Source organism: Hippichthys cyanospilos, chromosome 12, assembly GCF_059441005.1.
Source record: "Hippichthys cyanospilos isolate Australia breed blue-spotted pipefish chromosome 12, RoL_Hcya_1.0, whole genome shotgun sequence".
Lineage (NCBI taxonomy): Eukaryota > Metazoa > Chordata > Actinopteri > Syngnathiformes > Syngnathidae > Hippichthys > Hippichthys cyanospilos.
Genome location: NC_142380.1, coordinates 7920281 through 7942217, shown reverse-complemented (window position 1 = coordinate 7942217; position 21937 = coordinate 7920281). Strand labels below are relative to the sequence as shown.

At 41.0% G+C, this 21937-nt stretch overlaps 2 protein-coding genes across 8 annotated transcripts in view; both read right to left on the bottom strand.

The window, feature by feature from the left end:
- The window catches only part of LOC148414689 (band 4.1-like protein 3), a 40728-nt gene extending 28168 nt beyond the window's left edge, over positions 1–12560 (bottom strand). For 3 of the 7 annotated variants that reach the window (XM_088428922.1, XM_088428921.1, XM_088428924.1), the window contains exons 1-2: positions 12451–12472; positions 3789–3889 (exon numbers count right to left, since the gene is read on the bottom strand). The gene's annotated coding sequence lies outside the window, so the exon portion shown is untranslated. Of the gene's footprint in view, positions 1–3788; positions 3890–12450 lie in introns of all 7 variants that reach the window. The other 4 variants (XM_088428927.1, XM_088428923.1, XM_088428928.1 and 1 more) reach the window with 3 other exon arrangements.
- Positions 12561–13170: 610 nt separating this feature from the next.
- On the bottom strand, positions 13171–20989 carry LOC148414688 (transmembrane protein 200C-like). Its single transcript, XM_088428581.1, has 2 exons — positions 20873–20989; positions 13171–16616 (listed from the first exon to the last, which is right to left on the bottom strand). Exon 2 carries the CDS (start codon positions 16581–16583, stop codon positions 15216–15218), a length of 1368 nt encoding a protein of 455 aa, XP_088284707.1. The 5' UTR covers positions 16584–16616; positions 20873–20989; the 3' UTR covers positions 13171–15215.
- Between the last annotated feature and the right edge of the window lie 948 nt (positions 20990–21937).

Here is a 21937-nt window from a genome sequence, read left to right as displayed (position 1 = left end):
CAACATTCACATGATGCTAACACAGCCAACTGATGTCCACCCTCTAGATCGTACCGTTCCAGTAATTATTATAAGACTATGACAGATAAAAATGCACAACTGTGCGTCAAAACTCATCTTATGCAGCTGCCACATCAATCTTACTCTGATGATGACTTAAAAAAAAACAACAACACATTTTTAAGTTACCATCTATAGGATGGGCCCATACTTTTGGCCTTCATTTTTTGGGGAAAAAATGTTTCTTATATTTGGGGAATTATGTTTTTTTTTTGCCCCGCCCTCTATTGTTCTAACCATAACTAGGAATGTTCAATACTATTATAAATGGGTCATTTTCTCATCCCTTCTAATGCTGAGAATTGTTCTTTGTTTGAATGGCATCACTTGATCAAGTCTCTTCTAACGCTTCTTACAAAAAATAAATCAAACGACCTGGTATGATTCCTGCTGATATTGGCTCAATATCGGACAGTGATCTAAGATACAATATCGGTATCGCATCCAAAGTGATAAAATTGTAACGAGACATACTTAGTACAGTGTATGGTTACTTGACATGAGTGTCATCGCGTGCCTCTGATAGCGGTTGGATGGCAATCGTGTTTCGAGAGGTCCATTTGAGATCATGACATACCCGCAAATGATGAGGGCCGGCCATCTGCGCTGAGCGACATTAACCCGACTACAACACAGCTGGGCCCCCGCACCCGGAGGCACGCCGAAGCTACATGGCCGGCGTTTTTCTGACACGTCATTCGGATCGCGTGGGAAGCCGGCCCCTCCCGACGTGGGCCGCCGCGGGCCGACAGCTGCCGCGCACAATCCCGGCCGCTGTAACAGGAAACCACGTTGCCGGGTCTGGACGTTGGGATTAAGAGCTTCCAGATCCCTGAAGTGCTTTTAAGTGGCCCGAATTGCAAACAGGAGGAGGGCTGCATGATTGATTTGTTTGGCCCAAAACAACCTGTTGTCTTGCCCGTAATCAGGTGATCATAAACTAATCCAATTCTTTGTCTTTTCACATTGAATTTGAGGTCTCTTTGTATATATATATATATATATATATATATATATATATATATATATATATATATATATATATATATATATATATTTTTTTTTTTTTGGAATTATTACGTTATCGGCTCAGATAAATTTGTAACAGTAATTATTCCTTCAGGGAACAATGAGTCAAAATTTCTCAGTTGAACGGCAAATAACCGATTATCAAATTTATTGACAACTATTTTACTTGCGTAATCATTTGGAGCTAATGTTTGACTTAAATTTCTTGAAATTTCCTGATTTCAAAACTCTGCACTGTGATTATACTGATTTCATATGTATCTCTTTATACTAAAATCCTTGATGAATGGGACTGATTAAAGTGTGAGTTTAACTCATTCACTGCCATTGACAGCTATGGACATCAAAGTTTTTTTACGACTTCTTTCAGACCGATACCACCATGATTACTCAACTGTTAAGCAGTCTCAGATACTGATACCAAAGGTCTTTTGATCCCCCCCACCCCAACCCACCCCCACGCAAAACCAAGACAAACAAAACAATGACAGATAATTTTAAACAAGGATGTGTAACGTCATCTATTTTATCTCTGGCTCGTCTGCAGAAAAATATATTTGCTCTTAATGTGAAAAACGTACTGATCATGTCTTAACACTAAAAAGCATTACATTTGATTTAATTAGATGTAGATTTGCTGAAACTTGCAGAAACTCTAATCCAATCTCATGTACCCCCATTTGAAAAACGCTGATGTTAGATACCATGCTGCACAAACGAGGTCTCGCGGGGTATACCATAGTCTTGTCCATGCATGTTGGCAGTCTAAGTTTGGTCAGCTTAGAGGCATTTTCTTTTTAACTGTACAAATCGACAGATTGCGAATCTGCTTCTTTTCCAAGCAGACGTGGAAAACATTCCTGCACCATGCTTTCACATTCTGCTGCTTAGTGCGATGCGTCGTACTAGCCTTAACAATTCCAGATATCCAAACAAGTCGAAGTCTGCTTTTGTCTTCAGTGTCTTCTGCCAGGACACTCCATCTGCTCTCAATCCAAGCAAGACCTGTACTTCTCATATGGAAAGTACAAGGTCACCCGACAGGCCGTTATCCCCCCCCCCCCCTTTTTTTTTTTCCCTTGAGCACTTAGTGACAAAATATCATAAAAATATTAGCAAGTCAGCAAAAAGCTCTTGCAGATTGCTCACCAACCTTCCGCTGGTCTTTTTTTCTTTTTGTGACACCAGAACTATGAAATGGAAACTGCAAGGTGGCATGCTTTGAACATACACACAATGCTAGCTTCTCACCACATCTCCACCTGCTGATCTGGAGTTTTTCCACTGTGGCGGGTTCACAAGGTCAACTATGTAACATTATTACCATTCCATGCTTACAATTCCATTGTAACACGGCATTGACAACTCTCTATTAGTCAGTCCACAGACAAGCATCACCAAAAGCACTGTAAGATTAAACGACTCAGGATTAAAAATGACAAACAGCCATCTACAACAGTGGTTCTAAACCTTTTTTTCAATGATGTACCTTTAGCCCTGTTCTTTTTTCCCTCGGTCAAATACACCATAACCAGTACAAAACATTTTTTAGATTAAAAAAAAAGAGGATTTAACAGAGAATGTTGCACAATCGATGTCTGATTTATGAACATTTGGAGTGGTATTGTTAGGAATATTTTGTTCAACTTCAGCAACTGCAGAAGATAGCTCATGCAAAATGAGCAGCTATATTTTCTGAACATTGTGTCACTGAAGACAATGCACATCTGCATAAAACTTACGACAGTAGTATTGAATGAAAATCATCAAATCCAGAGTGAGGCGATGAAAGGGTTTCAGTTTGATGTGATATATAAAAACGGACGTGAAAAACACATTTTTATTCAGCTAGTTCACTTTTTCTCAGAGGAGTTCATGTCACAAAAAAATGGTGGAACTGTCACAGGCCTACTACATCATTCTGGCAACTTATAAATCAGGGGGAAAAAAGCCAAGCGATTGTTTGTATTTCAACAAATTGGAAAGGCAGGCCACTCGAAATACGACGTTACACTGTATTGTAAATTACGACTTGGTAAGCCAAAAGTGAGGGCATCATTGCCCTCAATTAGCCCACAAAATGAGAATAGCAAGTCCGCCGCACAAAACACACACCCATTAAGCAGATGAATGGACAACAAGGCCTACAATGTTGCACAACAACAAGAGGCCAGTGTGCGCACAGTATTCCAACTGACTGGAGATCAGCTCCCGGAGGGATGTGAGGATGCTACACCGAGTGAGTGTCACCTCCCTGACCACGCCTACCCGCACTGCAGATCAAAAACAGCCCCACAACTGTACCACAACTGGCCGCCGATAACCTTCGAAATTCCGAGTCCCCTCGTTACTCCGCTTCGCCGAGCCACAACCGGAGGCGTCATTTTGCATCAAAGTTGCGCTCGACAGTTGTTTTCCTTCACTTTTTTTTCTTCCCTTTCGCCTCGAAGCGGACAGAGCAAACAAGCTAGCTCACCTTTTAAGTAGCTTTAGCCACACGTCAACTTTAGCCTCGTATGCTAGCGTTTACGTAGCGGAGAAAAACGACTTATTTGAACGCAGCTCTCCCGATAGAAATACAGTATCAGTGTCACCTACGTGGGTTCACGACCCTGAAAGCGGCGCCTATGACGTGACGACGAGCTCCCCCCTATTTGCCGTGACGAGATATACAAAGGTGACAAAAGTGTTTTCATTACCAGAACCAAAGACGTTCCTCGCTGGGTTGCATGCGCCGTGCGTGGGTTCGTGTTCCCTGACAGCGCCGTGGCCGCTCTACCGCCGTCCGCTCTCTCTCCGTCTTCCGTGCCGCCAAGAGGAGAATTGTGGGAAATCGAGGCGCACGCACGCACACAGTGGTTTTGCGCGCGCGCGCGCACGCACGGGCTATTAATTGGATGAGTGATACAGCATAGTTCAGACGGAGGCGTGTGACGTCATTAGTCGCCCCTCATTAAATGGTGCGTTCGGATGGTGCACCAAAACAGTAATGATGTCATTTGCGTGTCTGCATATATTTTTGATTGTGACATTTACCATTCTTAAATCCACCTTTTCCAAGAGTCCCTATAATTATTAGTGCGATTTTTTTTTTTTTTGCAAAACTTGAATTCAGAATGTATATTTTTTCCTGAGATGTTCGAAACCACTTATTTCAGATCGATACCAGTAAAAATTAACTCATGAGGTCATACTACATGATACTCACCCATTCTTATTTAAGTTCTTTTATTTCACGGAAATGAGTGTATTGGTTTATTAAAAACAATGAAATCAACACAAAAATAAAATGAACTATTTATTACATATTGCTTGAAAATTCCAATAAATTAATTAAATATTATTTAGTCATACCATTCTGATCAAATTCTAATGCATGGTAAGGCAAAATATGACCAGCAGGCCACATATGGCCCATTTGCTTGTTAAATCTGGCCCACATAGTTTTTATGCCCCTAAAATTGTTTATTTAAAATCTATTTACTCATTTTCAAATGAATTTTCTATATTTAATTCACTGATTTTTTTTATCTTTTCAAAAACAAATTGTTTAAGTAAATAATTGGTTAATTAAATTTACACAAATCATTTTGTAATACCATTTTTCACGTTAGAATAAGAACGGCTTCTTTCCTCTGTGGAGTTTGCACGTACTGTACTTCCCATCCTTGATTTATTTATTTACAGTATTTATTTATTTGTCATTTTGCTTAAAAAAACATACACTCACATTTGTACCTGCAGAAAGGATTAGCGTCTTGAATGAATCAAACAGTCATGATTTTCAAATGTGTATGGAAGCTGGAGTACTTGAAAAAAAAAAAAAAAAACACTGACAAGCACAAAAATAACATGCAAACTCCACCAGAGAAGGTTGAAACCCAAACCTCAGAACTGTCAAAAACACATGCTAACCGCTATACATTTCTCGGCGCTGCCCACCACAAGATCCAGTACGCTCATAGATACTGTATGCAAAAATGTTATACAATGTGCATACAGTATGTTCCAAAAAACATTCAGACGCAAATATTAAAGAAAAATACACTGATATTGCATCAACATGCCTACAAATAGTGAGTTTTTTTGCTTTTATTTTAATTACTTATTATAATCCAGCTATAATCCACTCTATTGTTGTTTATTAGCATGTCAGTGTATTGCTAGCCTTTGGAATTCCACTACCAGAACGACAACTGCGACGTTCAAAATAAAATCATTAGTAGATCATTCAGAGTAGATTAAAAGATACAAATGGCATTCTGGATCTGTTGAGTCAACGCTGGCAAATGTAAAGAAACCGCAGGCGCACAGCTCTGCCAAGCTAAAAGCGGCCATCAATCACCGGGGCGTCCCTGGAGGTGTCAAGCGGGAAAGTTTACCACCGCGAGGTTCTCCACCAGAGTGCCTCCATTACGCCCACACATTACGCATTTGTTGTTCGGCAAAACTTTAGACTGGGTGACTGATCGTTGCTTAACTTCTTTTTACACTTGTGTGCAGGCGAAGAATGTATAATGGAAGGTAGGTGATTATCTTAAGGGAAATGATTAGTGTTATTGCGGAATTGTTCAAGGAAATATATATCAGTGATTCCTATTTCGTAAGTGCTGTGGAAAAGGGATGGATGGGTTTATTAGAAGCAATGTGCGGCACAATTCAAAAGTAAAAAACGAAAGATAAAGTATGAAGGCTCAAAATATTGGGAAAAAATATGGTGTTATTAAAAAACAGGAGAAGGAAAAACAATAAAAAATATTTTTAAAATTATGGAATAGTTGCAAACATATCATATGAAGAATATTACAAAAATGAAAAAAGTTGAATATCCAAAAAAGTTAGGTGATAAATACAAAGTTGTTTAAAAAAAAATCCCAAAGAATAATTCAACTACATTAGAAGAGAACAAAACTGCTGAAAAGTTGAGAATATATAGGGAAAAAATACACTGTTATTACAAAACAGGAGATGGAAAAAAATCAAAAAGTTATGAAAAAAGTATGGAATATTTGCAATAATATTAGATGCAGAATATTACAAACATAAAAAATGTTTAAAATACAAAATTATTAGCTGATGAGTACAAAATCGTTTTAAAAAAATAAAAGAATACAGCTATATTCAAAAAGAACAAAAATGCTGAAAGTTGAAAAAAAAAAGAAAAAATAATGCAAAAATACTCAAAAACTGGATTTTTTTTAAGTCTTTTTGCTAAACTTGATTAATATTTATCATTTGGAAAGAAAGAGCTATTCTCTATTGTTGTAATTTGTCATTTCTAGTTCATGATCATAAAAAGAGAACGCCGATACTATACTTGGAAGACTGATACCAATACTTGGTAGTTGTACTGTCCCATCCCTAATCTTGAATAAAAATACAACATTTTAGAAGGAAAAAAAGTACAAATCTTGATCATACGGCACACTAATACACAAAGCAATTATTTTATTTATTTATTTTTTTATCGAGTTATTCCCTCCGGGTGTTTTTGTGCCACTTTGTCTCCTGCCTCCCAGAGGGAACCTGACCCAACTAGGTCAAACGTTTTGACTTTTATTTCATTTAATTGCTGACTTACTGCGTGCCGCCGCATACTCACGTCGGGCACATTAGTGCTCCAGTTTAGCGCGTAAATTCCGTCAACAGCGACAAAGTCGCGGCCGGCGTGCGCTAATAGGTCATTCCTAAGTAGCCGCCAAGCTAATTGTCGCACGCATCAAAAAGCAAGCGCGTCAGAACCCGGAGAGAGTGAGGCCGGCCTCCGGCATGACAACAGAGCAAACAAAATCTTTCCTTACACTCACCGAGCAATAACAAAAGATCATTTTTCACGCTGACATTGTGAACATATACCGCAATGTCATTATGTCATCGTCATGATGGAACGTCCCCCTTAACCATAAACAACTTTTTACTACTTTGACTTGGCAGGCAGCATCTTGCGCAAGGCTGACAGCTTCGAAGAAGAACTAGAAATTGTACAGTTGCATACCGGCCTGGAGTAAAGTAATTCCCCCCCCCCCCCCCCGGCTGGGCAACAATATGCAATAACACATTAGTTGCTTACGAAACGTGTACCCACTCTCAAATTAGGAACTATTAACTAGGTCAAAGCAACTTTGCATGAAAATAAAAGACATAAAACTTGAAAGAAAAATCATAAATGAGTTGCTTTGTGTTCCAATTAATTTTCTCTTAATTCGAAAAGAAAAAAGGTGCATTTTCTCTTAAAAAGCATTAAATTAGATTTGCTGATACTTGCAGTAATTCGGTTAAAATCTGCTATCAAAAATCACTCGATAACTGCTGGTCTATGTCAATGGAATCCAACTATCATCTGATCTTACAAATGTATGCATAACAATATCTCAGCCATTATTTAACCAAATAAAGGCATGCAACATTTTGCAAAGCAAAGGAGTCGCTATAACACAATGTAGCAATATGTTACTTAATGTTCCAATTAATTTACTCTTAATTTGAAAAGAAAAGTGGACAGTTCTTGTTACGGCATTACTATGTAGTAAATTACACCTACAGAAACCCTTTGAAGATCTCACATACAACCTGTAATGGCTTCAGGAAAACTCGACATTTGTAGTGGTATTTAAATGATTTTATTCAGCAATTCTCGAAACTAGATCTTGTAACAATGGTTTTGGTTCTCGTTCAGTTGCAGGAAGATTACGCCATTAAAGACATTGCACATCCATGTAAAACTTAACAAAATAAAGGCATACAACGTTTTGCAAATGAGTCACTAAAACACAATTTAGCCACTAGTTGCTTGACCTTCCAATTAATTTAGTCTTAATTTGAAAAGAAAAGTATATTGCTTCTCTTACGGCATTAAATAGTAATAAATAAACCAAATAAAACCTAACAATATGCTATACAGGCTTGCAACATTTTGCAAATCGGTCACGCTAACACAATTTGGCAAGAAATTGCTTCATGTTACAATCGATTTCTCGTCATTTGAAAATAAAATGGTATAATTTCTGTTCTGGGATTAAAAAGTAAAAAATTAGACTTGTTTATACTTGCAGAAATCCTGTTAAAATATTGTTTCCACCTGCAATGCCCTAACTCGTTAACTCTGGAACGACATATGTAGCGGTATCTCAAGGGTTATTTATTCAGCAACTACACAGGCTAGATTATGTAACCTTTGTTTTTTGTCTGGTTTGGCAATTGGAATATTGCATCACTAATGAGAATGTGCATCTAGCAAAACAAAGGCTCGTAACATTTCGCAAAGGAATCACGATAACGCAATTAAGCAATATGGTTTTCATCATGTTCCAATAAATTTGCTCTTAATTCGAGGAGAAAACTGTGCAGTTCTCGTTAAATTAAAAGTCTGCTCTGTTTTGTCCACACGATGCAGAAAACTCAATTTTACGGCATTTTTAAGGACAAGACCGTCTTTGAATCAAAAAGTCATCAAACTACAGCCGAAGGCAATGATGACGTTTGTGAATATGCAAACGATAAGAGAACACTTGTGATAAAGTCCACGTGTCAGTGGTGTTTATGCGCTCCGTGAAGTGTGTGCGTGTGCAGATCGATGCCTCGTCACACACGCTGGCTCAGCACAACCGCACAGGACATGTGATGTGTGGACTCTGCTTAGCTTATGTGGCTGCTTAAGTCTTCACTTTTTTTTCCCTGTTCCTGTTCCTGCAATGCTGCTCAGCAACTAACCTTGACCTGCTTCAGGGGTTGGCAACCTTTTATACACAAAGAGCCATTTTCACTGTCTGTTCAGACGTTTTTTGCAAACAATTGGAGACACTATTTAAAATATTCTTTGAAAAAGACCCCATGTTATGTCACATTTATGAGGAAGCAAACAATTTTATGCCACACAACTTATAATAAATGCATAAAACGTTTTGCAAGGGAGTCCCTGTGACACAATTTAGCAATATGTTGCTTCCTGTTTCAATTAATTTACTCTTAATTTGAAAAGTAAAGTCAACTGTTCCTTTTACAGTATTAAATAAGTCATAAATTATACTTGATGATACCTGCAGAAACTCTGTTAACATCTCACGTATAACTTTCAGTGACTTCAAGTAAACTCTGGAATGACATTTGTAGTAATATCTCTCGGCTTATTTTATTCAGGAACTCTAGAAGCTATAAAATGCACTTCTATATAGAACTTACATGCTTACAACACTGAGCAAAGGAGTAGCTATTACATAATTTAGAAATGAGTTGCTTCATGTTCCAATTAAGTTGTTCTTAATTCAAAAAGAAAACTACAATTTCTGTCACGGCATTCAAAACAGAAAATTGAACAGCCAAACATTTGTGGACATCAAAGATGTTTTTTGTGAACAATCAAAGTCCCAATTTAGAATCTTCATTGAAACAGCCTCATATTATGTCACATTTATGATGAACAGAACTTTTTTTTTTTTTTACTATAAATTTGAACAACATAAATGCATACTATGTTTTGCAAAGGGCTTAAAACATAAACACGTTTTGGTGTGCTATCCCAATCCCAGGCTAATCCTCATTCCCACTATAAATAGTCGACTGGCACTGTCAAGGTCCGTAAGTGGCCATCCCTAATATATCGGCGTCAAGTGATCAGACCTGTGCAGGTGGTGAGATAACACCGCTCGCAAACGGGCTTATCTCACCACCGGACAGGATTGAGTCATCAGCGTTATCTTCCATGGGCCCTGAAGGCATCACACACTCGTTTGACTTTGCTCTGCTTCCTAGTTACATTTCCAAGACGGCAAGGTCACCATAAACCATCACGTTTGCCCGCACCGTTCAATATGTCACCAAAAGCTGTTCCTAATATTCTGACTGCCCAAGTATCCATTCAATATCCTCCGTTTTGTGTGCTGAACTATGCTACTTTTTCCTCCTCCAGCACAATGGCAGACATATTGATCATGACCTAACATGACAGTGGTATTGATCGGCATTCCTAAGATGAGCGGTCAAAAATAGTCCGGTAGCTTTCAATGCTGACAACAAGCGGCAAAATAAAATTCTCTCAACAGACGGTGGTGAAAATGCAGCAAAATGCCGCACTGCAGGCCTTAAAGGTAACATGGGAATTCCCTGCTTTCCATCCCTGCAATTACAAGCCTTACAGTGTCCCTGTGGGCTCCTTGGAAGGGGGAAAGTAAAAAAAATAAAAAATAAATCAAATCGACCTTTACTTGTGTATTACACTTTCATTAAGTTCATACTCTGTGTTTTATTTCTTGTTTAAATGTTAACTGTGCTATTTTTTTTTTTTTTTGTAAAGAGTGTTATAGTGTGATTTAAGCAGGGGCTTAGCCAGAAAATTTTCTGTGGGGTGGTACAACACCTCACTGAGGGGTGGCCAATGGTGCCATGTACATTCATGGAATAAATAAAAAAAGGTATAACAATTTTTAACATATAATTAATATAATGGCAGCATGGTGACTGGTTAGCACGTCCGCCTCGCAAGCGGACACCGTGGTTTTGATTCCGGCTGTGATTTCCTTGTGTAACTGGCGCCCTGTTCCCATTGTGCCCTGTCCCCAGAGGGGGAAGTTTTGAGGTGTAATAACTGTGTTGGCCACAAGATGGCAGACATCACTTGAGACTGTACCTCTCCACCAAAGAAGAAGAGAGCAAGTCTGGCAATTAAACAGGATGAGGTCAAGAAAGTGGTTGTAGGATAGACCCAGACTTGAAACCCTGATTCAATACGTGAAACCCGAATTTAAAACTTTATTTGTTGCTTGAAACCCTACTTTGAAGCCCTATCCCTGACTCAGAACCCTATTTTGAAAAGGTAACCCTTGTTTGAAACATTAGTCATGGCTTGCAATCCTAATTTGAATAAATTGAACCCCAAATTTAAAACCCTAACCCTGAATCAAAACCTTTCTTTAAAACCTTTACCTCTAATTATCAATCAAAAAAACTTCAAAAGTCCTCCAAAATGGCAACACGAAATCGTCCCATGGGGAACTCTTAAAGAGGAACAAGCTGGAGTGAGCGCAACCACAACGGGTGCGCCTATAACTCTCACGGACTTTGCCCCGCCTTTATCTCTCTGACCCTGTACATTCACCTCCACCATTCACTTCCCTCATAAAGCAGCAGAAGGTCCACGTGTCCACCGGCACATGACCCAGCAATAAAAAGAAGACGTCAGCACTCGCTAAGCATCTCACTTTTGATTCATTCACGGTTTCTATGTTAGTGAACGGAATTGCACACGCTGAGCAAACATCCCATTTCCACAGGAAACATCTGATCAAGTGTGTGCGTTTATGTGTGTGTTGGGGAGGGGGGTGTCTGCTCAGCATTCTGGTTATGTGCACATTTTTTTCTTATATTCATGACATTTTATGGAGATTAAAACAGGACATTTCTGACATTTTCTGTCTTTTTATTATGGCCGGGCAACAAATTGAATTAATTCACTTAATCTACCATTTTAATAATCAATTTGAAAATAAGATGAGTTGTGAAATTGAGATTTTGCGCAATTGGCAGAATGCTGGATTGTGTGGATTACAAGTCATGTTTACAATAGTACTTAGTTGTGGCATTAAACTAGTGCTTCTCAACTATATTTTGCCAAGCACCCTCTAGGAGAGAGACCCCCCCCCCCCCCACACACACACACACACACTTATTATCTATAAAAATTGTATAAGTATACCTAAACTGTACCCCTTTTAAAAATTAACAAAATAAAAAGTTTAGTCTAAAACAGAAAAAAATAACCAAGAGCATCACAGTGCCTGAACCCCCCTCCCCTCCCCCCCAAGGAGAGGAGACAAACAAGCACTGCATTAAACCAAGTTACTGTATACAACATAAGTCACTCATACCCTTGTTGCACAAGCTATGAATTTTTACATTAAAATTGGTTTAAAATAAATTTACATTTGTCACCTTAACATTTTCCACAGTATTAAAATTTGACCTTGAAATAATTGTTGGGTTAATTATGTTGATTAAATTTAATTAATTCATCGAAGTGACTGAAAAAATATAAAAATTTAAGATTTGGGCCATTTCACTCTACTATTATAGATCGCTGCTGTCGGGCTGAAACCTTCTACCTCCAAAATAGTCGCTTTTTAAGTGACCCCCCCCCCCCCCCAAATAGTATATTTGTTCAACCACTAACATGATCAAGGAAAACAAGCCGATGGCACTTGTGATTGTGCAATAATTTTTAAAAATAACACCCACACAAAAAATGAAATTTCCCAATTTGTGACTTAAGTTTGAGCCTTGACGTCAGCCATGTATTTCTATCTACTTGTTGACAGTTGGCATGACACGTGCTTGAGTCTATTTTGCTCCTATGAATGAATGAGGACTCACCATTTCACATTCCAGGAGGGCAGGAAGGGTGGGCCGGCGAGAGTTGGGGAGGTGTCGTCGGTCACATTATGCAGGAAAGAAGGCCCGGCAACAGAAGCGTACATTAAAAATAAAATCAGAATCAGATTGTGTATTCATGCCCCCAGTGGAGGAGTTGTAAAAACAACCGGATATAAACAACCCTCTTCCCTTTTACATGTGTTATTATTAATGTGCAAGATATATTTTGTACCTGACTCTTCCAAAAATGCTCCCAGGCAGCGTTGGAGACTCCTGACAGAAGAAAGTAGGGAGCAGGCACCTGTAAAGTCGGCTTTCGCTTTACAGCCAGGAGGAACCAAACTGGCCTTAACTCCGCCCCATCAACTTTTCTACACGCCCACTTTGTGCTGCTCCAAATGCCACTCCCGCCCCCCTTCCACCCCTCTCGCGCGGCTACTGCAATCTAGAGGCCACTTGAAGGAGCACCATGAAAAAAAAGTTTGAGCAGTTGTAACTTTTGGCCACTAGAGGGCAACAACGCTCTAAATGAGCAACTCATAAACCGCAGAACTTGATAAGAAAGCTACTCCGACACATCACACATGCTTTTCATTTCTTGTTGTTTTTTTTTCACACCATGGACAATGTTATGCTAACGGCTAACTCATCTGCTAGTGCCATTATTTGATCCTGTTTGTGTGATAATTAAAATAAACAAAAACTCAAGACTCTCAGAAATATTTTTGTTAGCTTTTAATGTTTTTTCCGTGATGCAAGTGAAACTATTTGGCGCAAACAATCTACTTTGCATTCGCTTGTGCACAAAATGACGCCTACAGTGTTGGGTGGAAGCAGGGCCAAGGGAGGTGGGTCAGGTGGGGTTTGTAGTTCAAAAGTTAGTCCGCCATGTCGTGAAGTGTGCTGGGAAGACGTCGTCCCCTCATGAGCTCCACGCCGGCTGATAAATCAAACGTCTACCTGAGTTTCATCTTGACAAGAGTAGACTTTTCAAAGTTTGCTGCTACAGGTGCTTCTGTGGCCTTCCAGTCACGTCTGCGCTTCTAACAAGCTACAGTTTTTTTTTCCCCCCACACTTCAAAAGAAAAGCTAGAATCCAGTCGTGCTTTTTGTTTACAAGCCTGTTCAACGATCTTTAGTATTGCTCTTGCTACATTGAAAAAATAGAAAACTCACATCTGAACGGTTGAATAGTATGTGCTGAAAAGGAGACTCCTTTGCCCTTTTGTGTCTTCATGGCGATGTCCAGTTTCGCTTCTGGCAAGTGCCAAGCAAAGACAATAGACGGTAGCCCCTTTCACACTGGCTAACTACTAGCATTTACTCGGCGTCATGCGTGGAAGGTACAAATGTAGGATGCTAACCTGCAAATTTTCAACCTTTAGACATTACGGAGATTAGTGGAAAACTGGGACCATCCCTTTGTGCCAAAAGGCCATTACACACTGCCCATCTAGGGTATTTTTCCAGCACACCATCCTATAAATTACGGTGAATAATCCGGCCCCATCTAGTGGCCCAAACGGCTGATGCTAATTGCGTACTTAAAAAAACACTGCTTTAGTAGTTAGCGGGCTTCCGTTAAAGACCATGTGATCACATGGATCTTGCCAAAACAAAGAAAATAACTTGCCATAAAGCATGATGTCTGTATTATTTGAGAATATAACCTCTCACTACAAACAGTCTATAGTGGCTCGGTTTTCGGTGCTCACATTTCAACCAGTCAAGCACGAAACGTACCCAGCCTGCATATCGAACTGAAGAAGAAGAACAGGAAGTTATTGACCTCATAATAGCTAACGAGCAGCTCTACGAGTTTACTCGTGGAATAATGTTGCAACATTGTCCGTCACTATTAGATTTACAATGTGCATATAACGAAACGTGTGAACTAAACGGTCATTAATGTTTGTCAACCTTAAATGGTAATCACTAGTGTGCTTTATGCTTAATGTAATTGTTAACGAGTTAGCATAGGCACATTTTGTTGGTGTCTTAAATTTCATATCTAAAGAAGATAATAAATAGGTATGGCCCATTATAATTGGACCACTTGGTGAAGTGTCCAATTCTGTTTATTTGTGCTTTTTCTTATTAATTGTACATAGAGAACCAATGTACGGAAAACCTGAGGTTGAAATGTGATTTCCTTTTTTTTATTCCAAGAATTTTACTTAACTCCATAACTCCTGTATCTCCATTTTCACAGCATAATACTCCGTTTTATTCTATGTTTGACGCTTTAAAACTTTTTGTAGAAAATAGAGTGACAAATGAACCTACCAACCTGGTTTTTCATTCTTTTCTCACCCCCCTGTAAAAGTTGTGTTTTCACTCGGTGGTGCCCTACTATTGGCCTTTAACTAAATAATAGTAGTCACAGGGCATCCATACTTCGAATCTTGTTCAACCTTAATAAATTATTTAAAAAATATGGAACGGGGATAATAGAATTTAAAATGATTCGATAGTGACAATCAGGGTCTCTATGAATTTGTTGCCTCTACGGTTGGGCAGTGCAAAAAAGGCTTATGGGAGTTTTTATGAGTTTAGAATTTGTTAGCTTTCCACTTAGCATCAAAGGTGTAACGCCACTTGTTTGTTCAATCCCATGACCCACTGGCCACCCGTTTTTTGTGTTGAATGCAGTTATTTCTGTCCGATGCTCTCCATGCATCTAATTATCCGAATGTGGAAAGCCGGAGCCGCTTGAATGCAGTTTCAATGTATAGCAGTGTGAAAGGGGCTTCTCAGAATTCCCTTTAGAATTCCGCAGAAGTGCTGGGTGTTGCCTGCTCCTCGTCGCCCCGATCGTCCTCCTCCACGGCCGGCGCCGTGTCGTCGGCCGTTACTTCCTGTTTGCCGTCGGCCCCTAAAGAAGCGTCCGGCGCCTCGAAGGACTCGCCCCCGAGGTCACTGAGTTTGATGTAGCCCTTGCTGTTGGAACGCTCCAGGCGGGGGCAGCTGAAGCGCCTTCCGCGCTCCCCCTGGTGGCCCACGCCCACCGACAGGCTGCAGCGGCGCGCCGACCTCGGCGGGTCCGTTAGCGAGTTGAGGGACAGGCGCGAGCCCATCGCCCTGACCGCCGGGGACGGCGGGAACAACTGGGGCGGCTCTGCGGCAGGCGCCTCCCGGTGCGGAGGGCCGGTCTCATTTTCGTCGCCCGGCGCTTCCTCGTGGTCGTTTTCCGCCTCGATGACCACGTCTTCCTCAGCCTCGCAGTTGTTGAGCTTGATGACCGGGAGGGTGAAGGCGTTTACCGAGGAGGTGACGATGGAGGTGGGGTCCCACTGGCGGGGCTGGGGGGCCTCCTCGCCACCGTTGTTGTAGTCCTTGTAGATGCTGTACACGGTGTCCGTGAAGGTCTGGACGTCCTTGGACCAGCTCCGCGACGGACGGCGGAACACCTCGTCGCTGCCCAAAGCGGCGGATGAGGGCCAGGAACCGCGACCCGCCGGGTGGCCCCCCGACGGACCCTCTGCGCTCTTGGACTGGGTGTAGTTTACCAAACCGTTGAGAGGCGAATACTCCTTGGAGCGGACGCTGTGCAGGTCTATCACCGTGGAATAGATATCCCTCAGATTGATGATTTTGGTCTTCTTGTCGCGATTCTCGTGAAGGACGGCGTTGGCGCAGATGAAGAGGAAAATCCCGATGCCCATCACCAGCGGGCCGAAGACTTTGAGGTTGTCCGAGTACAGGTAGTTGTCCAGGAAGTCGCAAAAGAAACCGCAGTGGGCAGGGGACGAAGCCAGGTCGCTCCCGTTGGAGCGGCTCTGGTTCAGCGAGCCGAGGGGATCTCGGCCCGCCTCGGAGGATGCGTTGGGGCTTTGGGAGTAACTCATCCTGCCGTGGTGCACCCCCGTCCGGCGGCGCTCTTGGTATTGCTGCTGATTCTGGCTGGGCCAGTAGCCTAGAACGGCCATGGAGATCCCCACCATGAGGACCATGAGCCCGACGGCAGCCACCAGGCCAGCGGGCGAGCACAGGTTCAGCTTGCCCTTCACCACCACCACATCATTCTTCTTCTTCTTCTTTGATTTCCGCTTCTTCTTGTTCTCGGCGCGGTTCTTGGAGCGCAGGGAGTCCTGGCGCCGGTTCATGCGCAGCAGGCCACCCGTGGCGATCATGGCGGCGAATGGGGGGCGGACTTGTCACTCAACCTGGAGGGACGAGAGGCAAAACATGAGGGTCGGCGCCAAGCAGATGGCGGACGCTCGCTGTAAACTAGAGATTATACCACTAATCCTGAATTATCACAGCGGATGGATGGATTAGCAACTGGGGTTCCATCACCAGATGTTCACAGGACCACTGCTATTGTGCCAGAACAATTTCCTATTTGTATTTTATCTTCAATACAAAGTAGTGCGTTCATTTGTAAAATGAATAAAGCAATACGGTTTTTTACAGATACCTTTATGCCCATGGGGCTGAAAAGGAAAAATAGACTTGGTTTATCATCAAAAACTGTATTCAAACTGGTTTTTGTTTCAATTACTTCTGGAACACTCACTGAATGTGAGACGACGAAAGAAGAGAAGGTTGTAAATGATGCCCTGTCACATATTCACCCCTTTTTTTTTTTATCCAAAAATGCTTTGTGCTTGTTCCACTGTGGTAAACCTTTCATGTACGTAACATTTTTGAGGTATCAATATCGGTATCGCGATACCAGCATCTGTTTTACTTTAACCCTTGTTCAGTGTTTTACATCAAATGCATTTCATATTGAAGGAAAAGCATTGAAGGAAGAAAGTAGGGAGCTGAAATTTCACCCAGATTTCAACATAGCATGACCACTCCGTTATCAGATCCGCAGGTGCGTCCCATCCCTCGCCTAAATTCTGCCAGAATGATGTTGAAGAAAATGACCCAAAAATGGTCAAAATACTGCACAAGGGTTAAAATGGCAACTTTCCGTCTTTACCGTAATCATCCGATCCGGAGAATGCTAGTAGAACGTATTGAGCCAGTATTTTTGACACAAAGTCAACAAGTCCGCGCTTAGGGAGCATTTGAAAAGCTTGCAACTTGCAAAAATAGAACCGCAACAGATTATTTTTAGCTTCAGTGGGCGAGTCACTCCGGTCCGGTTCGACCTCCAGGCGCAAAACGTGGCACTTCAGCTATATTAGTCATCAAAAAGCCAATCTGATGCCACGGGATCTAAAAAGAGGGAACATGGTGTGCCGGATGCACATCTATCTGTATGTTGCGATAAGTCTCCCGGCCGGGCCGGGCCGGGCCGGGCCTCGGCGGCGGCCAGAAGACGTGATGCGTCCAGACAGGAGGCCAGCGGGAGTGTTGAGCCCACCTACGTCCTCCCACCCACACTCCTCCCTGCTCTCCGAGCGAATCAATCTCAACGCCGGCGTGCCTCGAGATGACAGCCGAGTGTACACACACACACACACACACACACACACACACACACACACACACACACACACACACACACACGCGTGCGCGCTAGGACACTTCATGGGGTACACCCTTCACAAGAAGAACAACGCTCAGATGTGGGGCCTACTTGGCGGATTCTTTCGAACTCCGGTCACGTTATTGGGTTTTTATTAGGTGATTTGGAAATTTAAGGGAGAAAAATATGGATTGCATTTTGGAATAAAGCTCTGACTGATCACGGCGAAAATGTTCCACAAAGGGTGCCCCCATGCCAATCATGTGATCGGAAAATCGGGGCCAATCACTTCATTTTCAGCTGATCAGAACCAGGAGAAAAAAATTGGGTATTGAAATATTATTCATGTATTCGTTTTCTATTTAATGGCGACAAAGCAAAAAAATGATCTAAGGGGTGTACAGACGTTCCCAATTTTTTTTTTATTGTTTTTTTGCATTACAGATAGTGTTTGTCATTTATTTGTTTTTTTTTTCTTTCTAAAAAAAACAACTCAGATGTGACCCAAAAAAGGTTTTATATATTATACTTGCCTTAAACTACTGCTTTGCTGCACCTGTCATGTAAAATGTGTCAGAATAGTTTAGTAAATATGATTAAATAAATAAAAAGACAAATCTGATGCCTTTTTGTGCTCTTAATACTTTGCTGCAATATCGGATGGGGACTGTATGGGCGGGTCTCAAAATGAGCTGAATCGGGTTTGGGTGCAGTAAAATGTGATCGGGACATCACTATTTTCAGCGTATATTAAGTATATTCAGTATATTAAGCCATAAATATGCTTTTTATTGGTAACTTTAATGGCCTAGTAATGCGTCACATAAACATATTCAATTCAATTTTATTCCCATCGCGAGGCAATTTACATATGGAGGAAATGAGCAATGAGCGAGAACTACAGAGGCGAGATAGAAAAACTCCTTCAAGGAAGTGACCTCGGAAAGACCTGAAATTCAGCGTGGCGGCCATCTGCTTCAACCAGTTGGGTTGAAGGGACCACAGATGATAGAGACTTAAAAAAATGTGCAAAAACGGCTGCCAATATGGGGTTGGCTCCACATATATTTTGCTATGTTATTTTTCACAGTGCCCGTACAGATTATTAAGTCGTCAAATAGTCCGATAACCGATATTTAAGGCCAATATTTATTGTTAATGAATAGAAATTTTTCACATCTGCATTTTTTTTGCATTTATTATTTGTTAAGTACATTTTAGCCAACATAGATATTTGTTGTCAATTCTCCCAAAAAGATTAAGGACTTTCCAGCGTCATCAGCAGGTCTTAAAGTGCATTTTTTAAAGGTTTTCCAAATAACTAAATGTGAGAATTTTAGGGTCAGCAGAATTTCTTAAAAAGTTAAATTCAAATAAATAGTTCAGTGAACAGTTTTACAAAATGATGTATTATCAATCATTAGATTCTTTTAAAGGGTCAATGTCAATACTCATCAAAATTCTAAATATCGGTGGCGATAATTGTTCTATCCTTAGTTGGCTGTGCTTAAAAGAGGACAACTACGAAATATTTATTTAGATATTTGGATTAAAAAAACAAACAAACTTAAAACCAAGTGCTGTGCCATCCCATCTGATTTAATTAAAATTCAAACTACATCTTTGGGGATTTTTTTTTTTTTAATTCAGAATCTAGATGTGTAACATGATCTGTTGCTTTCACTGTTGTCTGTTGGAAATTTTCAACACTTAAGACAATGTGCATCCACATAAAACTTGAGTTAAAGGCATCATTTAGAAATGGGTTACTCTATGTTCCAAGTAATTTACTCTTAATTCGAAAAGAAAAATGTTATGACATTAAAAAGCATTTAAGTGGGTTGGCAGGAACCTTTCTAGAATCGCAGATACCCGTTGAAGTGAGTTCAGCAATGGATTTCTGAACATAAATGGTGCAGCAACACGCGTAAACAGACAATTGTACTATTTTCACCTTCCCCTTCACGTATATTGATATGGTAAGTTAAATTACGCACACCAGTCGGAGTAGCAAAATGTCCATTGAATTGAAACATGGCAAACATTTTTGTTCATTTCAAAAAGATTGGAACAAATATTTGAATATTAGATGCCCCTGTATATTTTTATTTTGCTGTAATTATTTCATCAATATAACATGATTATAACCTTCATTTTTGCATTATTGCACTCATAATATCCCACCTTTTCCAGTGTTCCCACACTAGGACACACTCGCAGCAGCTCAGTGACACATGTCAATCAAAATCAAATTATTCACATTTGACCTCATTAGCTTGTGCAGGCGTACCTAATGAAGTGTCTCGTGCACACGTGTAATTACTAGAAATCGGCCTTATCCGGTAATTACAGCATCATAATGAATATGGGGGTGGACAAGCTATCTAGGTTACCCAAATATATATATATGCAAATTGTTTTAGATTTTTAAATAATTTACGCAAGAGGTGTTTGTTTTTGGGGCGTGGGGGGTTTAATAGAAGGGGTATCTCGAGTGGGTGTGGACCGTTTTGTTCGGTTTGGTTCGGGTTCACACGTTGGAAGATGATGAAGGGGGGGGATTTTATTTTAGCGCAATGTTGCACGAGTAATGCTCTGTTGACATGACAGCACATCTGTTTCCCCTCTGTATGCGCGTGCGTGCGCTGTATAGCTGTGCGAGCGTGCGCGCGCGCGTTTATAGCTGAAAATGTCCAGAACCGACACCCGAGGCTCCAAACACGGCCGAATTTGGGCGCACGAGACGCAGCTTGGAAAGGGAGGGCGGGGGGGGGGCAAACGTAACATGCATATCGCGCACGCACGTGAAACAATGAATGCAAGCAAGAAGCATTAGAACAAAAAGTTGAGCCGCATCGCTCGGAACCGTGGTGCGTTCATGGTCTCCGATAAATGCCGCACATCAAACACTTCCAATCCAACAGGGCGCTCACGCTTTGGAAGCGGTGGATGCTTTTTTTTCGCAGATGTAAGCGACGGATGTGAAATCAGGCTTACCTGCTCAGAAATCGGGGGCATCCTCAAAAGGAGGCATTGTCGTCGTCGATGTGCGCCACTTTGGTGGCGGAGCCGCAAGGGGGGGAGAGATGGAGCGAGGGAGAGGGAGAGCGGGGGGGAGGGGGGGGGAGCTCCGTGCTCGCCACAAAGGATGCGCCTCAAGCTAAAAGGCAAAAAAGAAGCAAGCAAGGCAAGACGGGCGGGCAGGGGCGGGCCTAGCAGGAAACGGAGAGGGGGGGGGGGGGGCGGGGGGGCATATATCTTCTTGGACTTTTATGTACCACGGCAGTAGTACTTTGCAACACACTTGGATCTGAGATGTATCATTGTTGTCAGACTCTAACGAGCAAAACAAAATTTTAGATGAGAAAATCAATAAATTAAGAGTAATGTGAAATGAGTGTTTTATTTAATAAATTCTAGACCTTCACTTGTAGAGTTACCTATTGGTGTGCTTTACTCAGCAACTACAGAAGAGATACTGTGTAACATTTATTTCTGGTTCAACTGCCGGAAAAATGTGTCCCTAATGAAGAAAAGGAAAACAAAACTTTGCAAAACAAAAAACCATAAGACATTTAAAAAAACACAATACACAAAACACAGTTTAGTAATAGGTTGCTTCGTGTTCCAATCAATTTGCTCTTAATTTGAAAAGAACGCTGTTCACGGCTTGAAAAGGCATTCGTTTAGATATGCGGATACTTCCAGGTAACTTGTTAAAACTAAAAATATAACATTTGAGAAGTGCTGCATAATATAATAATGATCAACTGATTAATGTGATATTATTGTCATTGTTATTGTAGTGGTAGTAAAAGGAGTTGTAGTAAGAGTAGGAATACAGTGTTATTAGTATTTTTGTTTGCAGTATTTCAAATCCATTGTGGTGCTGCAAGTACATAATGTTCCTTATGTTGTATATCTGAGTCTCGGACAGTGTGCCGCTTTGATTTTCTGGACTTGTGATGGAGAATTAAGCATTCCGAATGACCTCAGGACCATCAGACGGTTTGGCACAGCATCCGTACACAAAATGAAATTCCCATTTGATGGAGCATTTCA

Coding starts and splice junctions, on each gene's coding strand:
- LOC148414688 (XM_088428581.1), bottom strand. CDS start 16,583: ATGATCGCCACGGGTGGCCTGCTGCGCATGAACCGGCGCCAGGACTCC.